Source organism: Phoenix dactylifera, chromosome 1 (genome assembly GCF_009389715.1).
Source record: "Phoenix dactylifera cultivar Barhee BC4 chromosome 1, palm_55x_up_171113_PBpolish2nd_filt_p, whole genome shotgun sequence".
NCBI classification, from domain to species: Eukaryota; Viridiplantae; Streptophyta; class Magnoliopsida; order Arecales; family Arecaceae; genus Phoenix; species Phoenix dactylifera.
Window position 1 is genome coordinate 29,325,958 of NC_052392.1, and position 17,672 is coordinate 29,343,629.

The window sequence follows — 17,672 nt, forward strand, 5'->3', positions numbered from 1 at the left end:
TCTCCGTCCTCCTTCCTTCTCCTCCCCATCCCCACCTCCCCCCCCTCCTCCCCTCCACCTCCCCGTCCTCCTCCTCCGCCTCCCCCCTCCTCCTCCGCCACCTCTCACTCCTCTTCCCCCACCTCCCCGTCCTCCTTCCTCCTCCTCCCCATCCCCCACCTCCCCCCCCTCCTCCCCTCCACCTCCCCGTCCTCCTCCTCCGCCTCCCCCCTCCTCCTCCGCCACCTCTCACTCCTCTTCCCCCACCTCCCCGTCCTCCTTCCTCCTCCTCCCCATCCCCCACCTCCCCCTCCGCCTCCCCCCGCCTCTCCGTCCTCCTCCTCCGCCTCCCCCCTCCTCCTCCGCCGGCGAGGTGCTCGTTGCTCGGAAGGGAGAAGCCGGCGGGTGTTTTGGAGGGGAAGAGCGGGGTGGGGGGGTTTGGGGGGTGTAGAGAGCAATTTAGGTGAGGGGGTGGGAAGGGTGGGGGGTAATTTAGGAATTTTTAATTTTTTAGGGGTGTCCTTAGCAAATGGGGGGGTGTAGAGAGTATTTAATTTTTTTTTAATTTTTGGGGGGTGTCCTGAGCAATAGGGGGGGTGTATATAGAACCACCCCTACATAAAACATGGAAGAAAAACTTGTGATGGTGTTCAAAAGGACAAAAATGTCCATTGGCCTTTCAGAGGCCATGTAGCAAGCAGGGGACCCTATTGATTTCCCTAGGGACCATAACCATCTTCCATCCTGGGGGCACCATTGGTTCAAGAAGCCTTTAAGACAAAAATTTGCAGTTGGTATTGGATCATGACAGCATGATCAATGCCTTTCTTTGAGCTGGAACAATTTAAAGACAAATACATGCTTGTGTGGTGCCATCTGATGGATGTGGCTTACTGTTTAAAATTGAGGACTGTGGGAGGAAGCAAGTCAATTCATTGGTTGCTAGAAGAAGCATGCAATTGGAACAAAGATGATTGCCTAAGGCTCTTTGGCCCAAGAAGCCTGATGCAACTCCTAAGGAAGCATTGCCTCAGAACTCAACTTTAATTAGGTGATTGGTGATTCTAATCTACATGCCAAGGTTTCAATGATAACCTAGCTCTACCAAAACTATCATTAACCATTATAACAATTACAACACTTGTTTTTTTCTTCATTTCAAAAAAAAAAAATAGTTGTTATTTTTTCAAATTGCCTATTTTATATTATTTGAGAATAACATCTCATAATTAGATAATTTGTTATTTGTAGTTAAACTGCAAAATAGTAGTGATAGGTTAAAAAAAATAACATCATTGTTTGTGAATTTCATTATTGATTGAACAAAATCTAATAAATTAAAAATATTTAATAAAATGCTTTAGTATTAAATAGTTAACAATATTTTAGGTAGTATTAAGGTAAATATTACTTTGTATTGAATGCAAAGATCGGCTATGGTTAATGATATGGCCCAGATTCATCATCTTAATCTTATCTGACAACTCAGCTCGCCAACCAAATGACGATAAATATTTAGCAAAATCAACGGCCAATTAAATCTCTAAACAATCAGTATGATTGGTTACAGCTCGGTGTGATCTCAATGCATCCAAAAAATATATCATGATCGACCTACAGATAAGAAATGCGTTCGATCACAGCACATCTAAAAAAGAATATTCTATGATCAATGGATATGAAAAAAGCTCAACTGCTTATGTGCAAATCATTTGATCTTAATCACATAGATTTGCATTCTCTTTTTTTTAAATACGAAGCACTGGGGACCCTCAAAGTATAGAGTAAAATTGGAATATAATATTCTCATATTTTTCTTTTTTTATTTTTTTTACTTTTTCTTGAACTTCTGTTTGACATAAACATCGAGAATTCCAGCCGGACCTATACAAACGATTCTTTAATTATTTTTTATGGTTGCAGAACTACTCCGGCGTCATTGTACGCTCCTTCAGCTCAACTGAACCGGCATATCCATCGTACCTTAATTCTTAATTGAAAAAAAGTGTAAGCATGATAAAAGTGCAAGAGAGAAGAGTTGGCAAAATCAATAAAAGAAGCCATGAGTTGTAAAGCAAAGGCAAGAGGGGGAGTAAATAAAAAAAATGGTAGGCCGTAGGGTTGCATGGCCCCATGGTTATGCTTGGTTATCCCAGCGAGAATCCAACATCCCATAAGTTTGGCCACTCGTTGGTCCTCCTTTTGTTTAGCGGGCCAAGGAGCGTGGTTGGAACCTCGAGATACGTGCTTGCATGTCTTAGTTGGATCGTCCTTTCTGTTTTCCTTCTTTTTATCATATTAAAAGCATTACATATACAGCAGAAGAGAAGAATAGTATCACGTCCGCATGAGTTACATTACGTGGGGCCGTGGCTGCTTTTTGGATTCACCCACACTCCCACGTCCTGCCCGGCTGCACAACTTAGCAGGTTGTGAAAACAAATCAGGAAGAAAAGCAAAAGCAAGCTGAACTTTTATATATATATATATATATATATATATATATATATACACATACCGACTTTTCACACTAAACAAATATAATTACAACCAATAAAATTAGAAAAAAAAAAAAGCTAACTAAATAAGTAGAAATATCTGTTTGGTTTATCCAAAGAAAATCTTCAAAGTCATGCGCTGTGTAGGAGGCTATCCAGTCAGCGGTTGTATTTGTTTTCTGATAAACATGTGTAGCCCTAAAAGTGTTATAATCCTCGGTCATTCTCTGTATGTTTTGGAATAGAGACGGCTCAAAAGCAAAAGTTGCATCTCTTCTACCGAAAAGAAAAAACTCCCCTTGGAGACCTCAATTTTAGGGTGTAGCTTGGTCTGGGTTCACCTAGTCCTATCCCAACCCTACCCAAATTTTGAACTGGGTTGGAAGTATTAAAATGGAATTTTGAATTGGGTTGGAGTTATTGAAAATTAATATGCTTCCGAGTTGAGCAATTCGAACCGGTCTCAATGCACGTAGATGATTAGATGATCTGGTTCAAGCATAACCTGCATTTGCATAAGCAGCCCCCAACCCAATTGAATCTAGACTTATCTAAATAGTAATGGAAGTTTATGGCCAAAGTCAATAACATACCGCTTGAATTGACATGAGCAAGACCGGCTGTTGCTTTTGGATAAAACATAGGTATTTAGCCATAAAAGGCTTGAATAATTCGAATTCATTTTAAACAAATTAGACTTGGCTTTACATCCAAGGTGATCTAGCCTATCCAACTTGCAATCTTCTCTCTATTATATAATACATATGTATTCTAATAAAATTGTATAACTTATTATTTTGTATGCATTCAACTTGATTAGATAATGCATAACATACGCAAGGCTATTATTCGACATTATAGCTGCTATTCACAAAATAAACATTTCTATGTAATGGAAAGATTAGGGATCACCTACCAGTCACTATTCAATTCTAGTTCAGTATGGAAGCAGATGATTAGTTGAGCAGTATGCAAAATTTCACTAAGATTACTAACCTGCCTGTGTATCAGACCAATCCCTGATTGCCTTATCAGCTAGGTGTTGTATGCATGTGTGACTTATATTCTCAAAAGACTTAGTGAACAAGCAATTGACTTTATGGGTAAATAATTGGTAGCTACAAATATGCTCATTAAGAGAATGAGAGATATACATAAAGTGGCAAGGGTGAGAGTGTATTCTTTAGGTTGAGAGAGGGGTGTACGAGGATTCTTAGGATTTGGTTTTGGGGATAAAAACTCAATTGCTATATTCTTGTACTACTTATTCTCTCATAATGAATAATAGGTTTATTCTCTCCATGGACGGAGGCAGGATTTTGTTGCAGAACTGCATAAATATTGTGTATTCACTTGTATTATTTTATCTTTTATTTATTTTTTACAATTAAATTCAAGTATGCTTAGTTTCTTTATAAAATCTTGGTATTAGTTTGCTTCCGTGTTTTTCTATCATGCCCAACAAAGTGATTTTGGAGTTACAAGATTTACTTTTTGATTGCGCACCATAATGGTGATATCAATCATCAATACTTTGTTGAGCAATTTAATAACGGAAAAGATAGTTCACTCCTCATGAGAGAAGGGTGAAAGACATCTGAGGCAGTCAGAGTGGTGGCAGTCAGAGCTTTATTGCATGCTTCAGAGTTCACCACTGCTGCTGAGATTTCACCCTCTGGCCTGGTCAGGGACATCTGGGCCCCCCTCTTGCTCTTGTAGCGCCCGGGTTTGTGTGCGTATCTTGGGTGCCCCCATCCCCTGGCTTCCTGAAGGTGAATTTTAATGGCAGTGTGGCGGACGATAGGAGATGTGGAGGTGCAGCTTTTGTCATCAGAGATCATGAGTCCAGAGTAGTGGCGGCAGGAGGTCAGCAGATCTTCAATACCTCGGTGGTGTGTGCTGAGCTCAGAGCGGCCTGGGAGGGCATCTCCTTTGCCCATCGGACCTTGGGTGCAGATTGGCTTATTCTCGAGGGCGACTTGGCTACGGTGATCGACTGGATCCGGGGCCGGGGGCGTGCTGGGGAGGGTAGGCCACTGCTCCTCGATATTCGTAAACTGTTGCAGGTGTGTGTTGCCCATCAAGCCACACATACCTACAGAGAAGCGAATGGAGCAGCTGATTGGGTTGCCTCCTATGCAGCATACCACTCTGGTGGTTTTGTGTAGTTGGGGGGTGACAGATTGCCGGTTTCTTTTTCTGCTTTGTTGCTTTCTGATTTTTTTGGTCGTGTCCACACCCGTAGGGTGTAAACTACCGTTGTACCAAAAAAAAAAAGGGTGAAAGACATCCTTGCTCAATAACACTTGCATTGAAGAGGAGGATGCGGGGTCGAGGATATGGCACTAGTTCTAGACTGTTGCTCCACGATATCCACATGCTCTTAAATGAGTGTGGTCTCTCTCTGGCCACACATATCTATAGGGAGGTGAATGATGCTGGTGATTGGATGACATCCTTCACGGCTACAATTCTGGAGGCTTCACCCGGGTAAACCACGTGTCGGTGTCTTATCCTCCACGTGTTGACTGGAGGCTTCACCTGGGTTTCAGTTGGAACGGGGCTTTGTTTCTAACGGAGTGACCCAGGTTTGAAACGCGCGGGCGTCGATTAAATACGGGGACCGGATGTCCCCCACCTGGTTTGTCCGTTGGAAATACTACTGGTCCTCTAGTACGAGGTGGTGTTGGGGTGACGTAGTCACATGCGGGTTCGCTTGTGCTGGTGGGGAGGGTATGAGAAACTTTTTACCTACATCAAATATTCCTTGGTGGGAGGGGGCCCGGTGGGGGCTGCTACGTGGGTGGGGTTAATTCCACCCCCCCTCCTCTTTTTTGTCCAGCAAAAAAAAAAGAAAAAAAAAGGAGAATAAACACGAAACTTTGACTCTCAATTCCCCAGCAGCTCTTCTTTTTCATAACACACCAGGTTTCTTGAGGATTTGCAACAATTTTAGTGAAGGGGAACACATAATGCCTTCTGCCATTACCTTTTCTCTGATGACTTCTGGATGGCAACCAGTTGATGTTATTTGTTACCATTGTACTAGCTTCCAACTAATTTATTTTTCAATAGAAGTGGCCTGCAGGCAATGGACTGCAGAGCGAAGGATAACCCTCACCAAAATACCAAATTTGCCAGTACAACCCCCAAAGAAACTTTAACAGATCGGTTAGCAATTTCATTTTACTTATTTATTGCTATTTCCTTAATATGAAGCTGTTGCATTAGTGCATGGATAAATCGGCAATTAAATCTAGCCTTTTGGTCTAATCATAATTTATCGTACCAGCCCAAACTAAATTGTATAAGATGTATTGTACCGTACCAGTTTGGCACTAGTATTACTGGTATCCGATATAAGCGGCATACTAATACTTGGTATGCCGAAAAGATCTTGTATCGTATCGTACCAACACAGTGTTAGTATGGCATCGGTACGAGATTCGGAACCGAGATGGCAAACCTTGAGTCTAATGCTCTGAATATATCGACATAGAATAGTTTCGATGTAGTAGATACTATACAAAATTTTACGACCTCAATGATCCAAAGCATAAAAAACATGCAAGATATTAAAACTGTATGCTGAATGCTTGTAGGATGAAGAAAGATCAAAGAAAAATCATAGAACATGTTTCCAGTAATTCTTATAGTTATCCATCAATAACACTATAACCTCAAAGAAAAGATAACCAAAAGCATAACAGTAAAGATAACAAGAAGCAAATGGCAGAGAATGCTGTCTTCAGTGAGCAATGTACATTGATTTTCTCTCTGAGCATAAAGGAAACATCCTTCTCTTTGCCAACTCTCTTGGCAAATGATAAACCACATAGCAACTTCCTGAAAGCTTTTACCAAGTAAGATCTATATCACTGCTTTTGTTTATTTGTCTCCACTGCCTTAAACATATAGCAAAGAGAATAAAACAATCGGGATTGGTTTTTCTGCCATAAACTACAAGAGAATGAAAGGGATACATACAACAATTCTGTTTTCTCGTTGAGCCATGTGACCTTCTAATGGTTAGGAAAGACCCAAAAAAAGAAAAAAAAGGCGAGATAAAGAAAACAGCAGATTACTCCAGCCAAGTGTTGCAGGCTGGTGGTGCGGCTTTGCCGTCCCTCTTTCAGGATATTTTGTTTTCCGACTTCTTTGGATGTAGATTAGTATGATTCATCCATCCAATCAAAAATAATAATAAAAAAAGAAAACAATGGAGGCCGGTCCACCACGAAGCAAGACATGGAACAGAAAAGATTGGCCAATGTCTCCCTAAAGGAGATGGAGAGCTCTTCGAGAACATAATGGAAGACCTAATCCCATTCATTTCATCAGTCAGTCTGATATCAGCCATCAACTAAATAATCTTGCCTCCTGTATGCATGTCCCAAATACTGGCAGATGCTATGGAGCACAAATTATGTGTGCGGAAAACTAACAATCCAAATGCAAACCAAAATTTAGAAAATTACCATCTGTTAACCAGAGATCCTACTAGATTCTTCCAAAGATTGCTGATATTTCAGACAAATTTTAGTTCATGTAAGAAAACGCCACTCACCAGCATGTCAACACAAAAATCACATGCAAAACTGCAAGATGACAATGACAAGACAACTACAATTTCATCGGTTGCAATGGCTTCATATAAACTCACCGTGTCATATATTGTCCAATAGCCAGCCAAGTCGTAGTAACCAAACCGAGTAAAAAACCCCAGCATCCCACTAGCTTATCTCACAGTACAGTGGATGATAGTAACAAAATAGACTACCTGCTTGAGGTCCCCAGACAGAAGGAACGTAATACAGTTTACTCAGTGTCTGAAATTGACATGTCAGGGAAGATGAAGCCAATAGCAGCAGCAGAATGGTCAAACACATCATGTGAAGTTGGATCTTGTTTCACTCGGCTCTTTCAGATAAGGGAGGACGTCAGCTCAGCAACATCTGACACCACTTGGTTGTAATCTGCCTGCAATTTTTCCTTCACCTCCTGCTCCAACTCTCCTTTGGTTGGTTTGGTTAGTATTAAGACACAGCAGGTAGGCCTCTTGGTTGCCCCAGCAGTGGCAAGATCCTAGAAAGGGGGAGAGAAGGGATCCCAGACAAGAAATGTGTCAGCAGACTCAACTAAATCTTATAACAGTCTTGCATGAAATACTGATAGAATGGTGAGATTCCATAATCAGGGATCACATTGCTTTCTATAGCACTACTTTTTACATGAAAAGGTTAAGGTGGCAGGTTCCTCAACAACCAATCAGAGGGAGGAAAGTGCAAAGTTGTTTGGTAATCATGTGACGCCCCTAGACAGTTTAGTTAAATTGATTGTGCTTTCTACATCATTAAAAAGAAGATTTTCTGCTGGCTTTAAATTGTATGTCTGTTTTAGGAAGGGCTGTGGAGCTTGTGCAAGTAGTAAATAACCCTGGATAAGTTGTTCAAGCCATTGGGTTGCGGTGACAATGGTGGAGATGAAATCTAGGATATGGAACAGGAATAGAAAGAAATATTACAATATGAAACAACTATATGCCAGCTAAATGAATGCTCTCTCTGGCGGACCTCAGAAATTGGTAAGAGGGTATATGGAATTTGGAGGTCAGTGTTTTACAAGTTCCTTGTAATGGTATAGGCAAACTGAATTGCCAAATTTTGAGGTTGAATAGAAGTCCTACTGTTTTAACTATCATATTCTACCAAGTTTCTAACAATTTTGCTTTTTCTTGATCCTACCAAACTTTTCTCCAACTTGGTAGGAATGCGCTCCTTGTATAAAAAATAGTATAAATAAACCAGAACTCTCATTCACCTAAATGGGAGTTACCTGTACCCCAGTCTTCTTTTGACTCCTTCGCCCATGCATGTTTAATAAAAAAGAAAAAGATCAAAGGGCATCAACAAGATAACAACTAACCTCCTTTGAAGGGACATAGAGGTATGGAATATCAGCTTCCTCACATAATATAGGGACATGCGTGATTACATCAATTGGAGAAATGTTTCCTGCAATTATACACAACCTGCATGCACCAAATCAGTTCAGAATGTTAAAAAAGCCGTAAAATCAGTTTGAAGTGTTAGAAAAAGCTGTAAAACATAACCATAAGAACATATTACACCCTGACAACATCAAAACATAGAAAATTTAAATGCATGGAAATCTATTTAATACATTGACAAATTCAATTAGATCACTGATGTCGATCGACAAGACATGATATAGGAGTCTAGTATTCTCAGATTGTGTTTCTGCTCAAGTATCATACACCATATTGACATGTGCATCATAAAATGCAGTCCATGTTAGTCTAAAGACGCCATTTCAAACATTGGTCAGAACCTTTGGTAACTTTATAGCTCGGTTTCTATCCTCCCTAGTTTCTCGTGAATCTTGGCATATATACCAACAGCCATAGTCAGAATCAGTAGTGTGCACATGCTATTAATTTGTTGCACAACTTGGATGAATTTTGGGTGCATCATGTACGGTACCAGGATGCATAAATTCACTAATTATTCATTTTAGACACCAAAAAGTACCCAAAAATTAATGAAAATAAAAACGGCATCCTAACAAAGTACCAGGACACAACGCTATACCATAAATCAGTATGATATGAACCAGTACCATGCCAGGCCAGTGAAAAACCAGTACCATGGTCAGTACTGGTATTTTTAACCTTAGGCTGCCCCTTAAAAAACATCGCATATTGGTTCTGTGGTAAGAAGACCTCGTATTGAATATTAAGGCCATGGGTCTCGGTAAATAAGTAGCAATAAGGCCAAGGCATCTATGAAATGTGAGCATCGGGCAAGCCCAGGTCAGAATTTTTGTCCGAAAAGAGGAAAAGCGGATATTTTATAACCTATTAATGGGCATGGACTTGAGCTATACAGCAGGAAGATCTTCACTCTGCATAAAGATTATGCTTACATTCAGGCTTTAAGATAAAATTCCATGCTCTTTTAGTTTGATCAGCATCATTGAACACATCCTACAAGCACTTCTACAAATATTCTTTACTACTTTTCCTTGTATTGATTATGGAATATATGAGGGCTTCAACTTGATGTTGTTATATGCTTCTATAATCGTGTTTCTTGGATCCATCTGATTTTTCTGCATATTACACTATAGTCTCTTAGCCGTCATAATTTCGAGTATTGTCTTTGTTAGTTTGTTTATATTGTAGAAATAATTGCATATTCCTGCTAAAGATACCAAAACACTGTTCCAGGGGAACAAAGGATTAGAAATTGCGACTAATCAATGCATTTTGAATTTACAAGAAACATGATACCGCCTATCCCATTACAAGATATATGCAATAGAGTATGCATCAGTGAATTCTTGGTCAAAAATTTGCATCATTTTCCTCCCATGATGCTATGATACCCCCTAGTGATGCAAAATCGAAAGGAGCCACTTCTAATTAATCAACTTACACTATATATGTTTCTTAATAAGCGCCAGGACAATATATATTAAAGCATATATGCAGCATTTACAAAAAATAATAACATCTTTTTTACAAAGGTATATTGTCACTTACACACTATACTTACAAAAACTCTCTACCCTCTAAATGAAAAGTGAACTTTACAAACCCACCAAGGGTGCATATAGCAAGCATGAGTTCAGCCTTAGGTACCCAAATCGGCTCAGCAATATAGGTATATGAATCATCATGTATACCGCTTTTACATGCAGGGATGATAACCGGTATATAACATGATGTGCCATGTCAACTTCCATTGTCCTCCTTTAAAATTTCACTCCTTTGAGTTGTATGGTTTAGGTAATGCAAATTATTCATTTTCCCAAAACAGAAGCAGTTGTGAAAGTGTGCACCTTAGGCTATTTAAATAATAATAATAATAATAATAATAATAAAATACAAAAAATGCTGTGGAAGACTGTGTCAAAGCAAGATTCTAACAAGATCTGGAAGGAGATGCAGCATCCTAGGTACAAGATTCTAGCTAAGGAAAATTTAAAGCTTTAAGCACAGTTGTAAAAGCAAAAGGATCATTATCAAATGGTTTTAGACAAACCGGTCAAACATGCTAAAAAAACCTTCTTTTTTTGGTTAGGGGTTGGGGTGGGGGAAAGAAGGGGGCTCTCGTTCATGATAATTTGGTAAAATTTTATATTTTGCAGTTTTCCCATGACCTAGTCCTCAACCTGAACCTTCCATTGAAACTGGTAAGGAGATGTCAACTTCAACCAGAAAATGGAAAAAAAACAAACAGTATGATGAATTACCAAGCAATCATACTTCCAACTTGGAATTGATGGTAAATAATCTGAGAAGATCTAACACTATCCAACAAATTATTGATATTAAAAAAAATGTATCGACCAAGCCAACAGCACGTTGAATCTTGGGTTGAATGGCTAATGTAGTATCAGCCATGCAATTTTTTTAATAGACATAACTCAGATTCCTCGTGCACATGTCCATGCAGCTGTAGTAGTAAGCATGTGTTTATTAATGTGGATAAATATTCAAGTTCTCCATATAGTTTACACTTTACAATCAAATTGTCAAATATTGTGAAATGAAACAAGTTGGACATCAATCTCAGCACTAAGAAAAAATAAAGGAAAGAAGATAACACCACATTCAACATACAAAAATATTTGTAATTTACTCTAGTGTTGCAATAAATGTTCTAAAATCTGGCCCAAACATCGACCCATTTTAGTGAACAGGTCACATGTCAATAATCTAACTGCAAGTCAACTCATTGACCTGTGACACTATAAATATATAAATATATGAAATACAAACAATAATAATTTTAAAAAAATCTAAAATTATAAAAAAGCATGAAAAATATTATGATAGTGGTCCTATTGTGCAATATAAATGCCATAAAAATGATAGAATCTCTCAACTTATTTTACTAAAGACTGAAAAGGATATGTATTAGTAACTAATATCACCAAATACATGTTCTATAAGTAATTTTAGATGGAAATGAAAACAAAGGGACTGGGAACTTGGAATAGCAAATTCTTCCAAGATTAAGATGAACCCTAATTCCAAAGTCTAAAGAGGTAAAAAGGCAGCTTATGTTTTAATATTTTTCCGGCACCCTTAAAGAAGTTAACTAGAGGAGCCAAAACCAATTGATCTCAGTGGGTTGGGTGATTAAATTGGTTAATTTGTCAGAGTGCATGGGTTTCTAGAGTATCTAGGCGATTGAACCAACCCATAAAGGTTTCCAAGTCGCAGGTCAAGCAGGTCAGCCCAATTGACTCACCTAGGTCTCCAAACATGGGTTGCTATTCTATAGTAATGTTTGTAATATGGACAGAGTTATAGTGCTCCCACATAAGCAAATGACAAATTAACCCCCATGAATTGCATTAGATAATCTTCCGGATTGTATTATCATCATTTGGCCAGTGCAGCAATCGTTGCGGGAAAAATGGTGCATTATTGGCATAGGCCAAAAGACAAAAATACCTCCATGCATCTAATACTATCTAATGCAATACATGGAAGGTATATTTGGCATTTACTCGTACAACCTACTTTGAGAGTTGCTATGCTGGAAACATTATAACTCTACCCTTTTATTATGTCTCTAGATTATTTAATACCTTTTTCCAATTCATTCTCCTGTATTTGGTCAATAATCCTTTTCTTTTCACGAAGAAGTTTGCAAATTAAAATCATATATTATATGGAATCTAACCAGACTCTTTTAGGCTTTTGCCTATGTCAAAAAATGTTTCCTTTTTAATGTAGAAACACATGAAATGGTAAGGGAATATCTAGAATGTCATCGTGTCATTACTATGTTAACCTAAAGCCTGAGGGCCATAATCCATACTCAACATATCACTTTTTGCCTTGGTCCTATATCAAATTCAACTTTCTAATCAATGACTTGTTTTATCATTTTTTATTGCACAAATGAAAAGTTGGAACATTCTTGAAATTCTAATGTAATTCAAGGATGCTATGCACAAGACTATATTATATTGTCTTTTTTATATAGTTCCATTTATATACAACTAGACATGTCAAAGTCACGTGAAGGTAGTAACGATGGCCGAGATTCCCTAATCTATTTTTTTTATTATTCACGTTGTACAACAACTACATTCTCTATTTGGAATGTGCATTTTTTTTCTTATTTCTCTCCCTCAAAGTTGGAACTGAATTAAGTAGGTTATTTTTATTTGAGATGGAAAATTTTTAGCAAAAAGGATAAGACATAAAGAAGAAAAATGAAGCCTCCTAAGCATCCTAAGCAGTCTTTGACTTCAATATTAGAATAGACAAAGTGTTGAATAATGTTTATATAATATAATTACCACACACACAAAGAAGAATCAAAAAAGAGCATAATGGGCTGCTTTATCTTAAGACAAACCTAAAGATCTATTAGCTTTTTTGGAGAAAGAAACTTGAGGACTAAACCCCAGAAACTTCCACTTATATTACCATACCAGAAACATTAAGTTTTCATTACATAAACCACACAGGTTCAGAAGGGCAGAAAAGAGAAGTGGAAACCTGACATGGCACATCATGTCATTGATAGAATGTGGATAAAATGTGCATGACAGTGATTTCTATGCCCAAATAATTGGACCAATTCAGCCTGTTGCCTAATCTGCATATGTGGTACGCCCAAAAGATATCGAAAACTTGTTTGTTCTTTTCTGTTCAGAAAAGAAAACCAAAGCAATTATAGTTTCTAAAGGATGGTATCTTAAATCAAAAATAAAAAAAATAATCACTGCATTTCAGGTGCAGTAGGCGTATGCTTTGATTAGTTGATTATATATAATTATATATATATATATAGTAATCTTGCATAGGATATGGACAAACACACACATACATACAAATGCATATATATGCGTATATATGCATATATGACTGTACATGTCAACTAAAATGCTTGATGCCGAAGTGCATCATTGCATTATCTCTTTTATTTTTCTTTAATTTATAAATCACGACAAAAGACTGTAAAGCTATTAAATAAGTTCATCACTGTATGTTCACATACAGCCATCTTGTTATCAGTGGCATGCATTTCTTGTTCTAAAGTTTAAGAAGTCATTGATTTACCACTTAGTTGTATTCCGTCCTTGACATCCTCACTAAAGAGCGGAAACACAGTTGTATCCACATGCAAACAAATTATCAAAGACAACACTCTACAGCCCTAACACCTAAGAGAGCATGATTTGATACAATGTATAAAAGTACAGGTAAGTCAAAGAAATATTATAACAAAAATAATGACATCAAAACCCTTAGTTCTCTGTGAATCATCAGAAAAATTTCTCATAATTACTAGTAAGAGACATCAAATAAACTAAGCAAGATTAAATGGTACAGTTGTATTTACAATAAAACCATGAAAAATATTATCCATACAAAGTGTACTAGAAACAATCTTTCAATCCATATAGAGAACCTCTATGCGGGCATTGAATTGGAGTACATGCCCAATGACTCATACAAGCTCCTCCATATTGTTGGACCTAATTCTGCCATATGCTTCCTTACTCAAGCTAGCACAACCACAGGCCACAGATTCTCAACCTAGCTACCTCCTGGACCAGGATTTTATGGCCATGATATCCAACACAAGGCCTGCTTGCACACATGCATGCATGTATGATTTACATAAATCTACTTCTCTGAGTGTTAACTCAATTATAATGCCATGTTATAATATATTTACACACGCGCACGTATGTGTGTGTGTGTATATATATATAACATGTCTTATATGCCAATGTGAACCAATCTCAACAAGTATATATCTCCATGACTAAATCACCCAAAACAATTTGTAAATAAAGTGAATTGAAATAGAAAAAAGAAATGGTTGCCTATAACTTGAACCCAGAACTAGTCGGATGGAGTAGACAACTTTTATTTGTTGGGATAGAGAAAAAAATGCCTCCCCAAAACTAGTCAGATAGAGTAGATAACTTTTCTTTGTTGGGACAGATGAAAAAGATCCCTCCCCAAACCATGCTTGCATTTTCCATCGCACACGGCTATGTACATAATATGTATTTATATATAAGCTGCATAATAGATATTTATATATAAGCTGAATTGCTTCTAAGAGTATTTGACTCCAATTGTTTCCGAATGGAAATCAATGAACGGCCTCTCAAGATGAAAATCTGCACAATTGATTGTGATAAAAGATGTATAAAATACTTGAATCTAAAAATTATATTTTGAGCTCTCTTGCCTATGCATCTAACCTGGTGAAAAAATGAACGGTCGCAATATAGCTAGTGAGCAAAAGCATAGCATAAAATATTTATTTAGCAATTCCAAACAGTTGAACTTGACCTAAATATTTCAAAATATACGCATGTTAAGTTTCAGCTAATATGGATGTTTCTAAGCTATAGAACAAATTAAAACATGATATCCTACCGTTAAAAATGTCAACTTTGTTTTCATCTGATGTATAACTAAACGACCTTAAAAATTCATGATTTTTTGTTTATAACCATTTTATATATCGTAGGTCATGATTAATGGTGATGATTTTCATTTTGAAATGCCCTTCATTGGTTTCTATTAAAAAGCATCTAGAAGCATTTATATACGCGCATGTATTATACACAAACACACACACACACACATATACATCATGTGCATATTTTTGAGCGCATGCATATCACAGGTGGTTCGGAAACGTTTGTAATGGATTAAAAGAAACCATTTGTTCTGCTACTGCCAGATTATTCAAAACACTGATGCAACAAAATTTGTACTATCACTGCAATGATTCAAGTCCTATAGTTATTATGTTATTATATAAAATGCTGTTTAGCATTGCAAATGAAACAAAATTACTTGCAGATAAGAAGGGTTTCAGTAACTCCAGTAGATTTTCAATTTAAGTTTTTTTAATTTGATCGGAAGGGAGGAACAAGAAAACCAACCCTTTTTCGCCGCGACGAATACTCTTTACCACTTCCTTAACTCCTCTTTTTAGGCATTTCGACTCGGAAGCTGGAAAAAATAGAAACGCACAATGTCAGATGACCGAGAGAGCAAGTCAAAACAAAGTATAGTTAACTAAAAACTCACACCGCAATATAACTGAACAGAAACAAATTGAAACCCGATATTCCTCAAACGAAGAAAATTCACTAAGGAACTCCATAACCACAATAAAGAAAACGAAAGAAATTTAATTACAAAAGGCAGCAGCTGAATAACATATGGAGGGGGAGAAACTCTTAACGTGATAGTAAAAATTAAGAAAGCCAACATATCCAAATGAGAGGAAAGCAAGAAACGAGAGAGAGAAAGATATATATATATTTTAACAAAATGAATAGGATAGAGATGAATGCCACAAAAATACAAAAAATAGTAAAAAAAATTAAAAAAACATACAAGTGGGCAAACAACGGAGGTCATCAGAATCTGATATCAAAGCGATTTGATAGGAATGGATGATACCTCTTCGGACAAGCTTGAGGGTCCGCTTCCGGAGCTTCTTCCCGGCGAGGGGTTTGGCGATGGGGGCAAGCGATATTAAATTCCTTCTCTCCTTTATCGATCTGCTCTCCGTCTCGCTATCGCTCCCCATCCTTCTTCTTTCTTTCCTCCCGCCTCTCTTCCTTGCTTTCTTTCGCTATTTTAGAGGAGTAGGTGGGGTTTTACGAACTAGGGTTTTAGGCTGGAAGGGGGAGAGCCGCTCAAAAGGTCGTCTTAGTGTCGGGTTCGGTTTTTACTAATAAACCGCGAGCCGGTAATAGTTTCCTGGTCCGTTGGTTCACTCCGTTCGGGTTCAAAAGGCGGCGGCTCAGCCCCTTTCCTCAAAAATAAATAAGTAAATATTCAAATCTAAATGTTTAAAATATTTTTGTGATATATTAATATTTAAAATTACCGACTGTAGAACTATTTTTTATGGATAGATTTACTATATTTGAAAGACAATTAATAATTTTATAAAAAAATGATTAGAACTAGATTTTCTATCCTCTCTTATGCTTTAACTTATGCTTCTTCTGAAAATACTTTCCAAATTTTTGTTTGAAAAGTATTTTTTAATCTAAAATTTATATAAAATTTTATACTTTTTTAGAAGGTTTTAGTTTCCAAAAAAGTTGTTAATTAGTTCAATTGGTATCAATGGATGGTATAACAAATTTGGTCAAGTCCAACTTCCACCGTGGTTCATGAACCCAATGAATTATCAAAGAAAATTTTTTTTGTGAAATGGCATCAAACACATCCACAAACTAACAAGGAGTAAGAGGGATGCAAGTTTTTCCCCCTTCCACCCTAAGGGCTCGTTTGGTTCGCGGGAAGCATTTTTCTTCTTAAGAATATGATTCCTAAGAAGCAGATTTCTAGGAAGAGGATGCCTAGAAAAGTACTTTTGGCATGTTTGGTTGACCATGGGAAAGTGACAGATTTCTAAAGTATTTATGTTTGGTTGACCATGCACTTTCCTGGGAAAGTTATGTATAATTTCTATTATACCCTTAATAAAAATTAAGTCTTTAATGCCTCTTTAATGCTTCTTTAATGCTGAAGGGTCTTTTTGTGATTTCCACCTCACGGGAAAGTAACTTTCTCATGTTCCTCGTGGGAAAGACTTTTCCATGCAATATGGGAATCATATTTTCATGGAAATACAACTTTTCCATCTTTCTTCTGTGAAAACTCCAACCAAACAAAAGGCATCTCATTATTTTTCCGTTGACCACACTTTTTCCCTTCTTTTCCCGCGAACCAAACGAGCCCTAAGAGATATACTTTTATGATCATGGCGAGTGATCAATTTTTGACAGTGAAGTGACCTTGATGCACTTAAGATTTGATGTAATTAATGAACTTCTTATTGATTAGTGTCCATGTACGTAAGGATTGACTATTAGTTAGGTCCAAGGAGACCGAGCATATAATGAAACCAACTGTATCAAAGAAGCTTTCTAGGTGATGAGAGACATCGGCATTATCTTTTACTACGATTCAGTATATGCAACGCGTATGCAAGAAGAATCCTATTTGAAGCTTTGGAGATCTTTCACAAGAAGCTAGCTTCTAGGCCTTTCTCATTACAGATTGCCACTCTATCCATTAGCATCGAGCATGCACTGCAGGAGAAAGAAGAGATGGATTGTTGTGACTAGAGAATGAGAGAAAAGATATAG

The 17,672-nt window shown here is 37.5% G+C and overlaps 1 protein-coding gene across 1 annotated transcript; it reads right to left on the minus strand.

The window, feature by feature from the left end:
• Positions 1-6,982: 6,982 nt before the first annotated feature.
• On the minus strand, positions 6,983-16,208 carry LOC103722411 (H/ACA ribonucleoprotein complex subunit 2-like protein). The gene is made up of 4 exons (XM_008812963.3): positions 15,967-16,208; positions 15,441-15,510; positions 8,403-8,508; positions 6,983-7,562 (listed from the first exon to the last, which is right to left on the minus strand). Exons 1-4 carry the CDS (start codon positions 16,094-16,096, stop codon positions 7,401-7,403), a joined length of 468 nt encoding a protein of 155 aa, XP_008811185.2. The 5' UTR covers positions 16,097-16,208; the 3' UTR covers positions 6,983-7,400.
• Positions 16,209-17,672: the final 1,464 nt, after the last annotated feature.

What these genes read in the sequence shown, in the direction of transcription:
- LOC103722411 (XM_008812963.3), bottom strand. Translation starts at nt 16,096, where the DNA reads ATGGGGAGCGATAGCGAGACGGAGAGCAGATCGATAAAGGAGAGAAGG. An exon ending in CCTCAAGCTTGTCCGAAGAG is followed by an intron (nt 15,511 to 15,966) that starts GTATCATCCATT and finishes TATTTTTTCCAG; the next exon opens with CTTCCGAGTCGAAATGCCTA. An exon ending in ATTCGTCGCGGCGAAAAAGG is followed by an intron (nt 8,509 to 15,440) that starts GTTGGTTTTCTT and finishes TGGTGCATGCAG; the next exon opens with GTTGTGTATAATTGCAGGAA.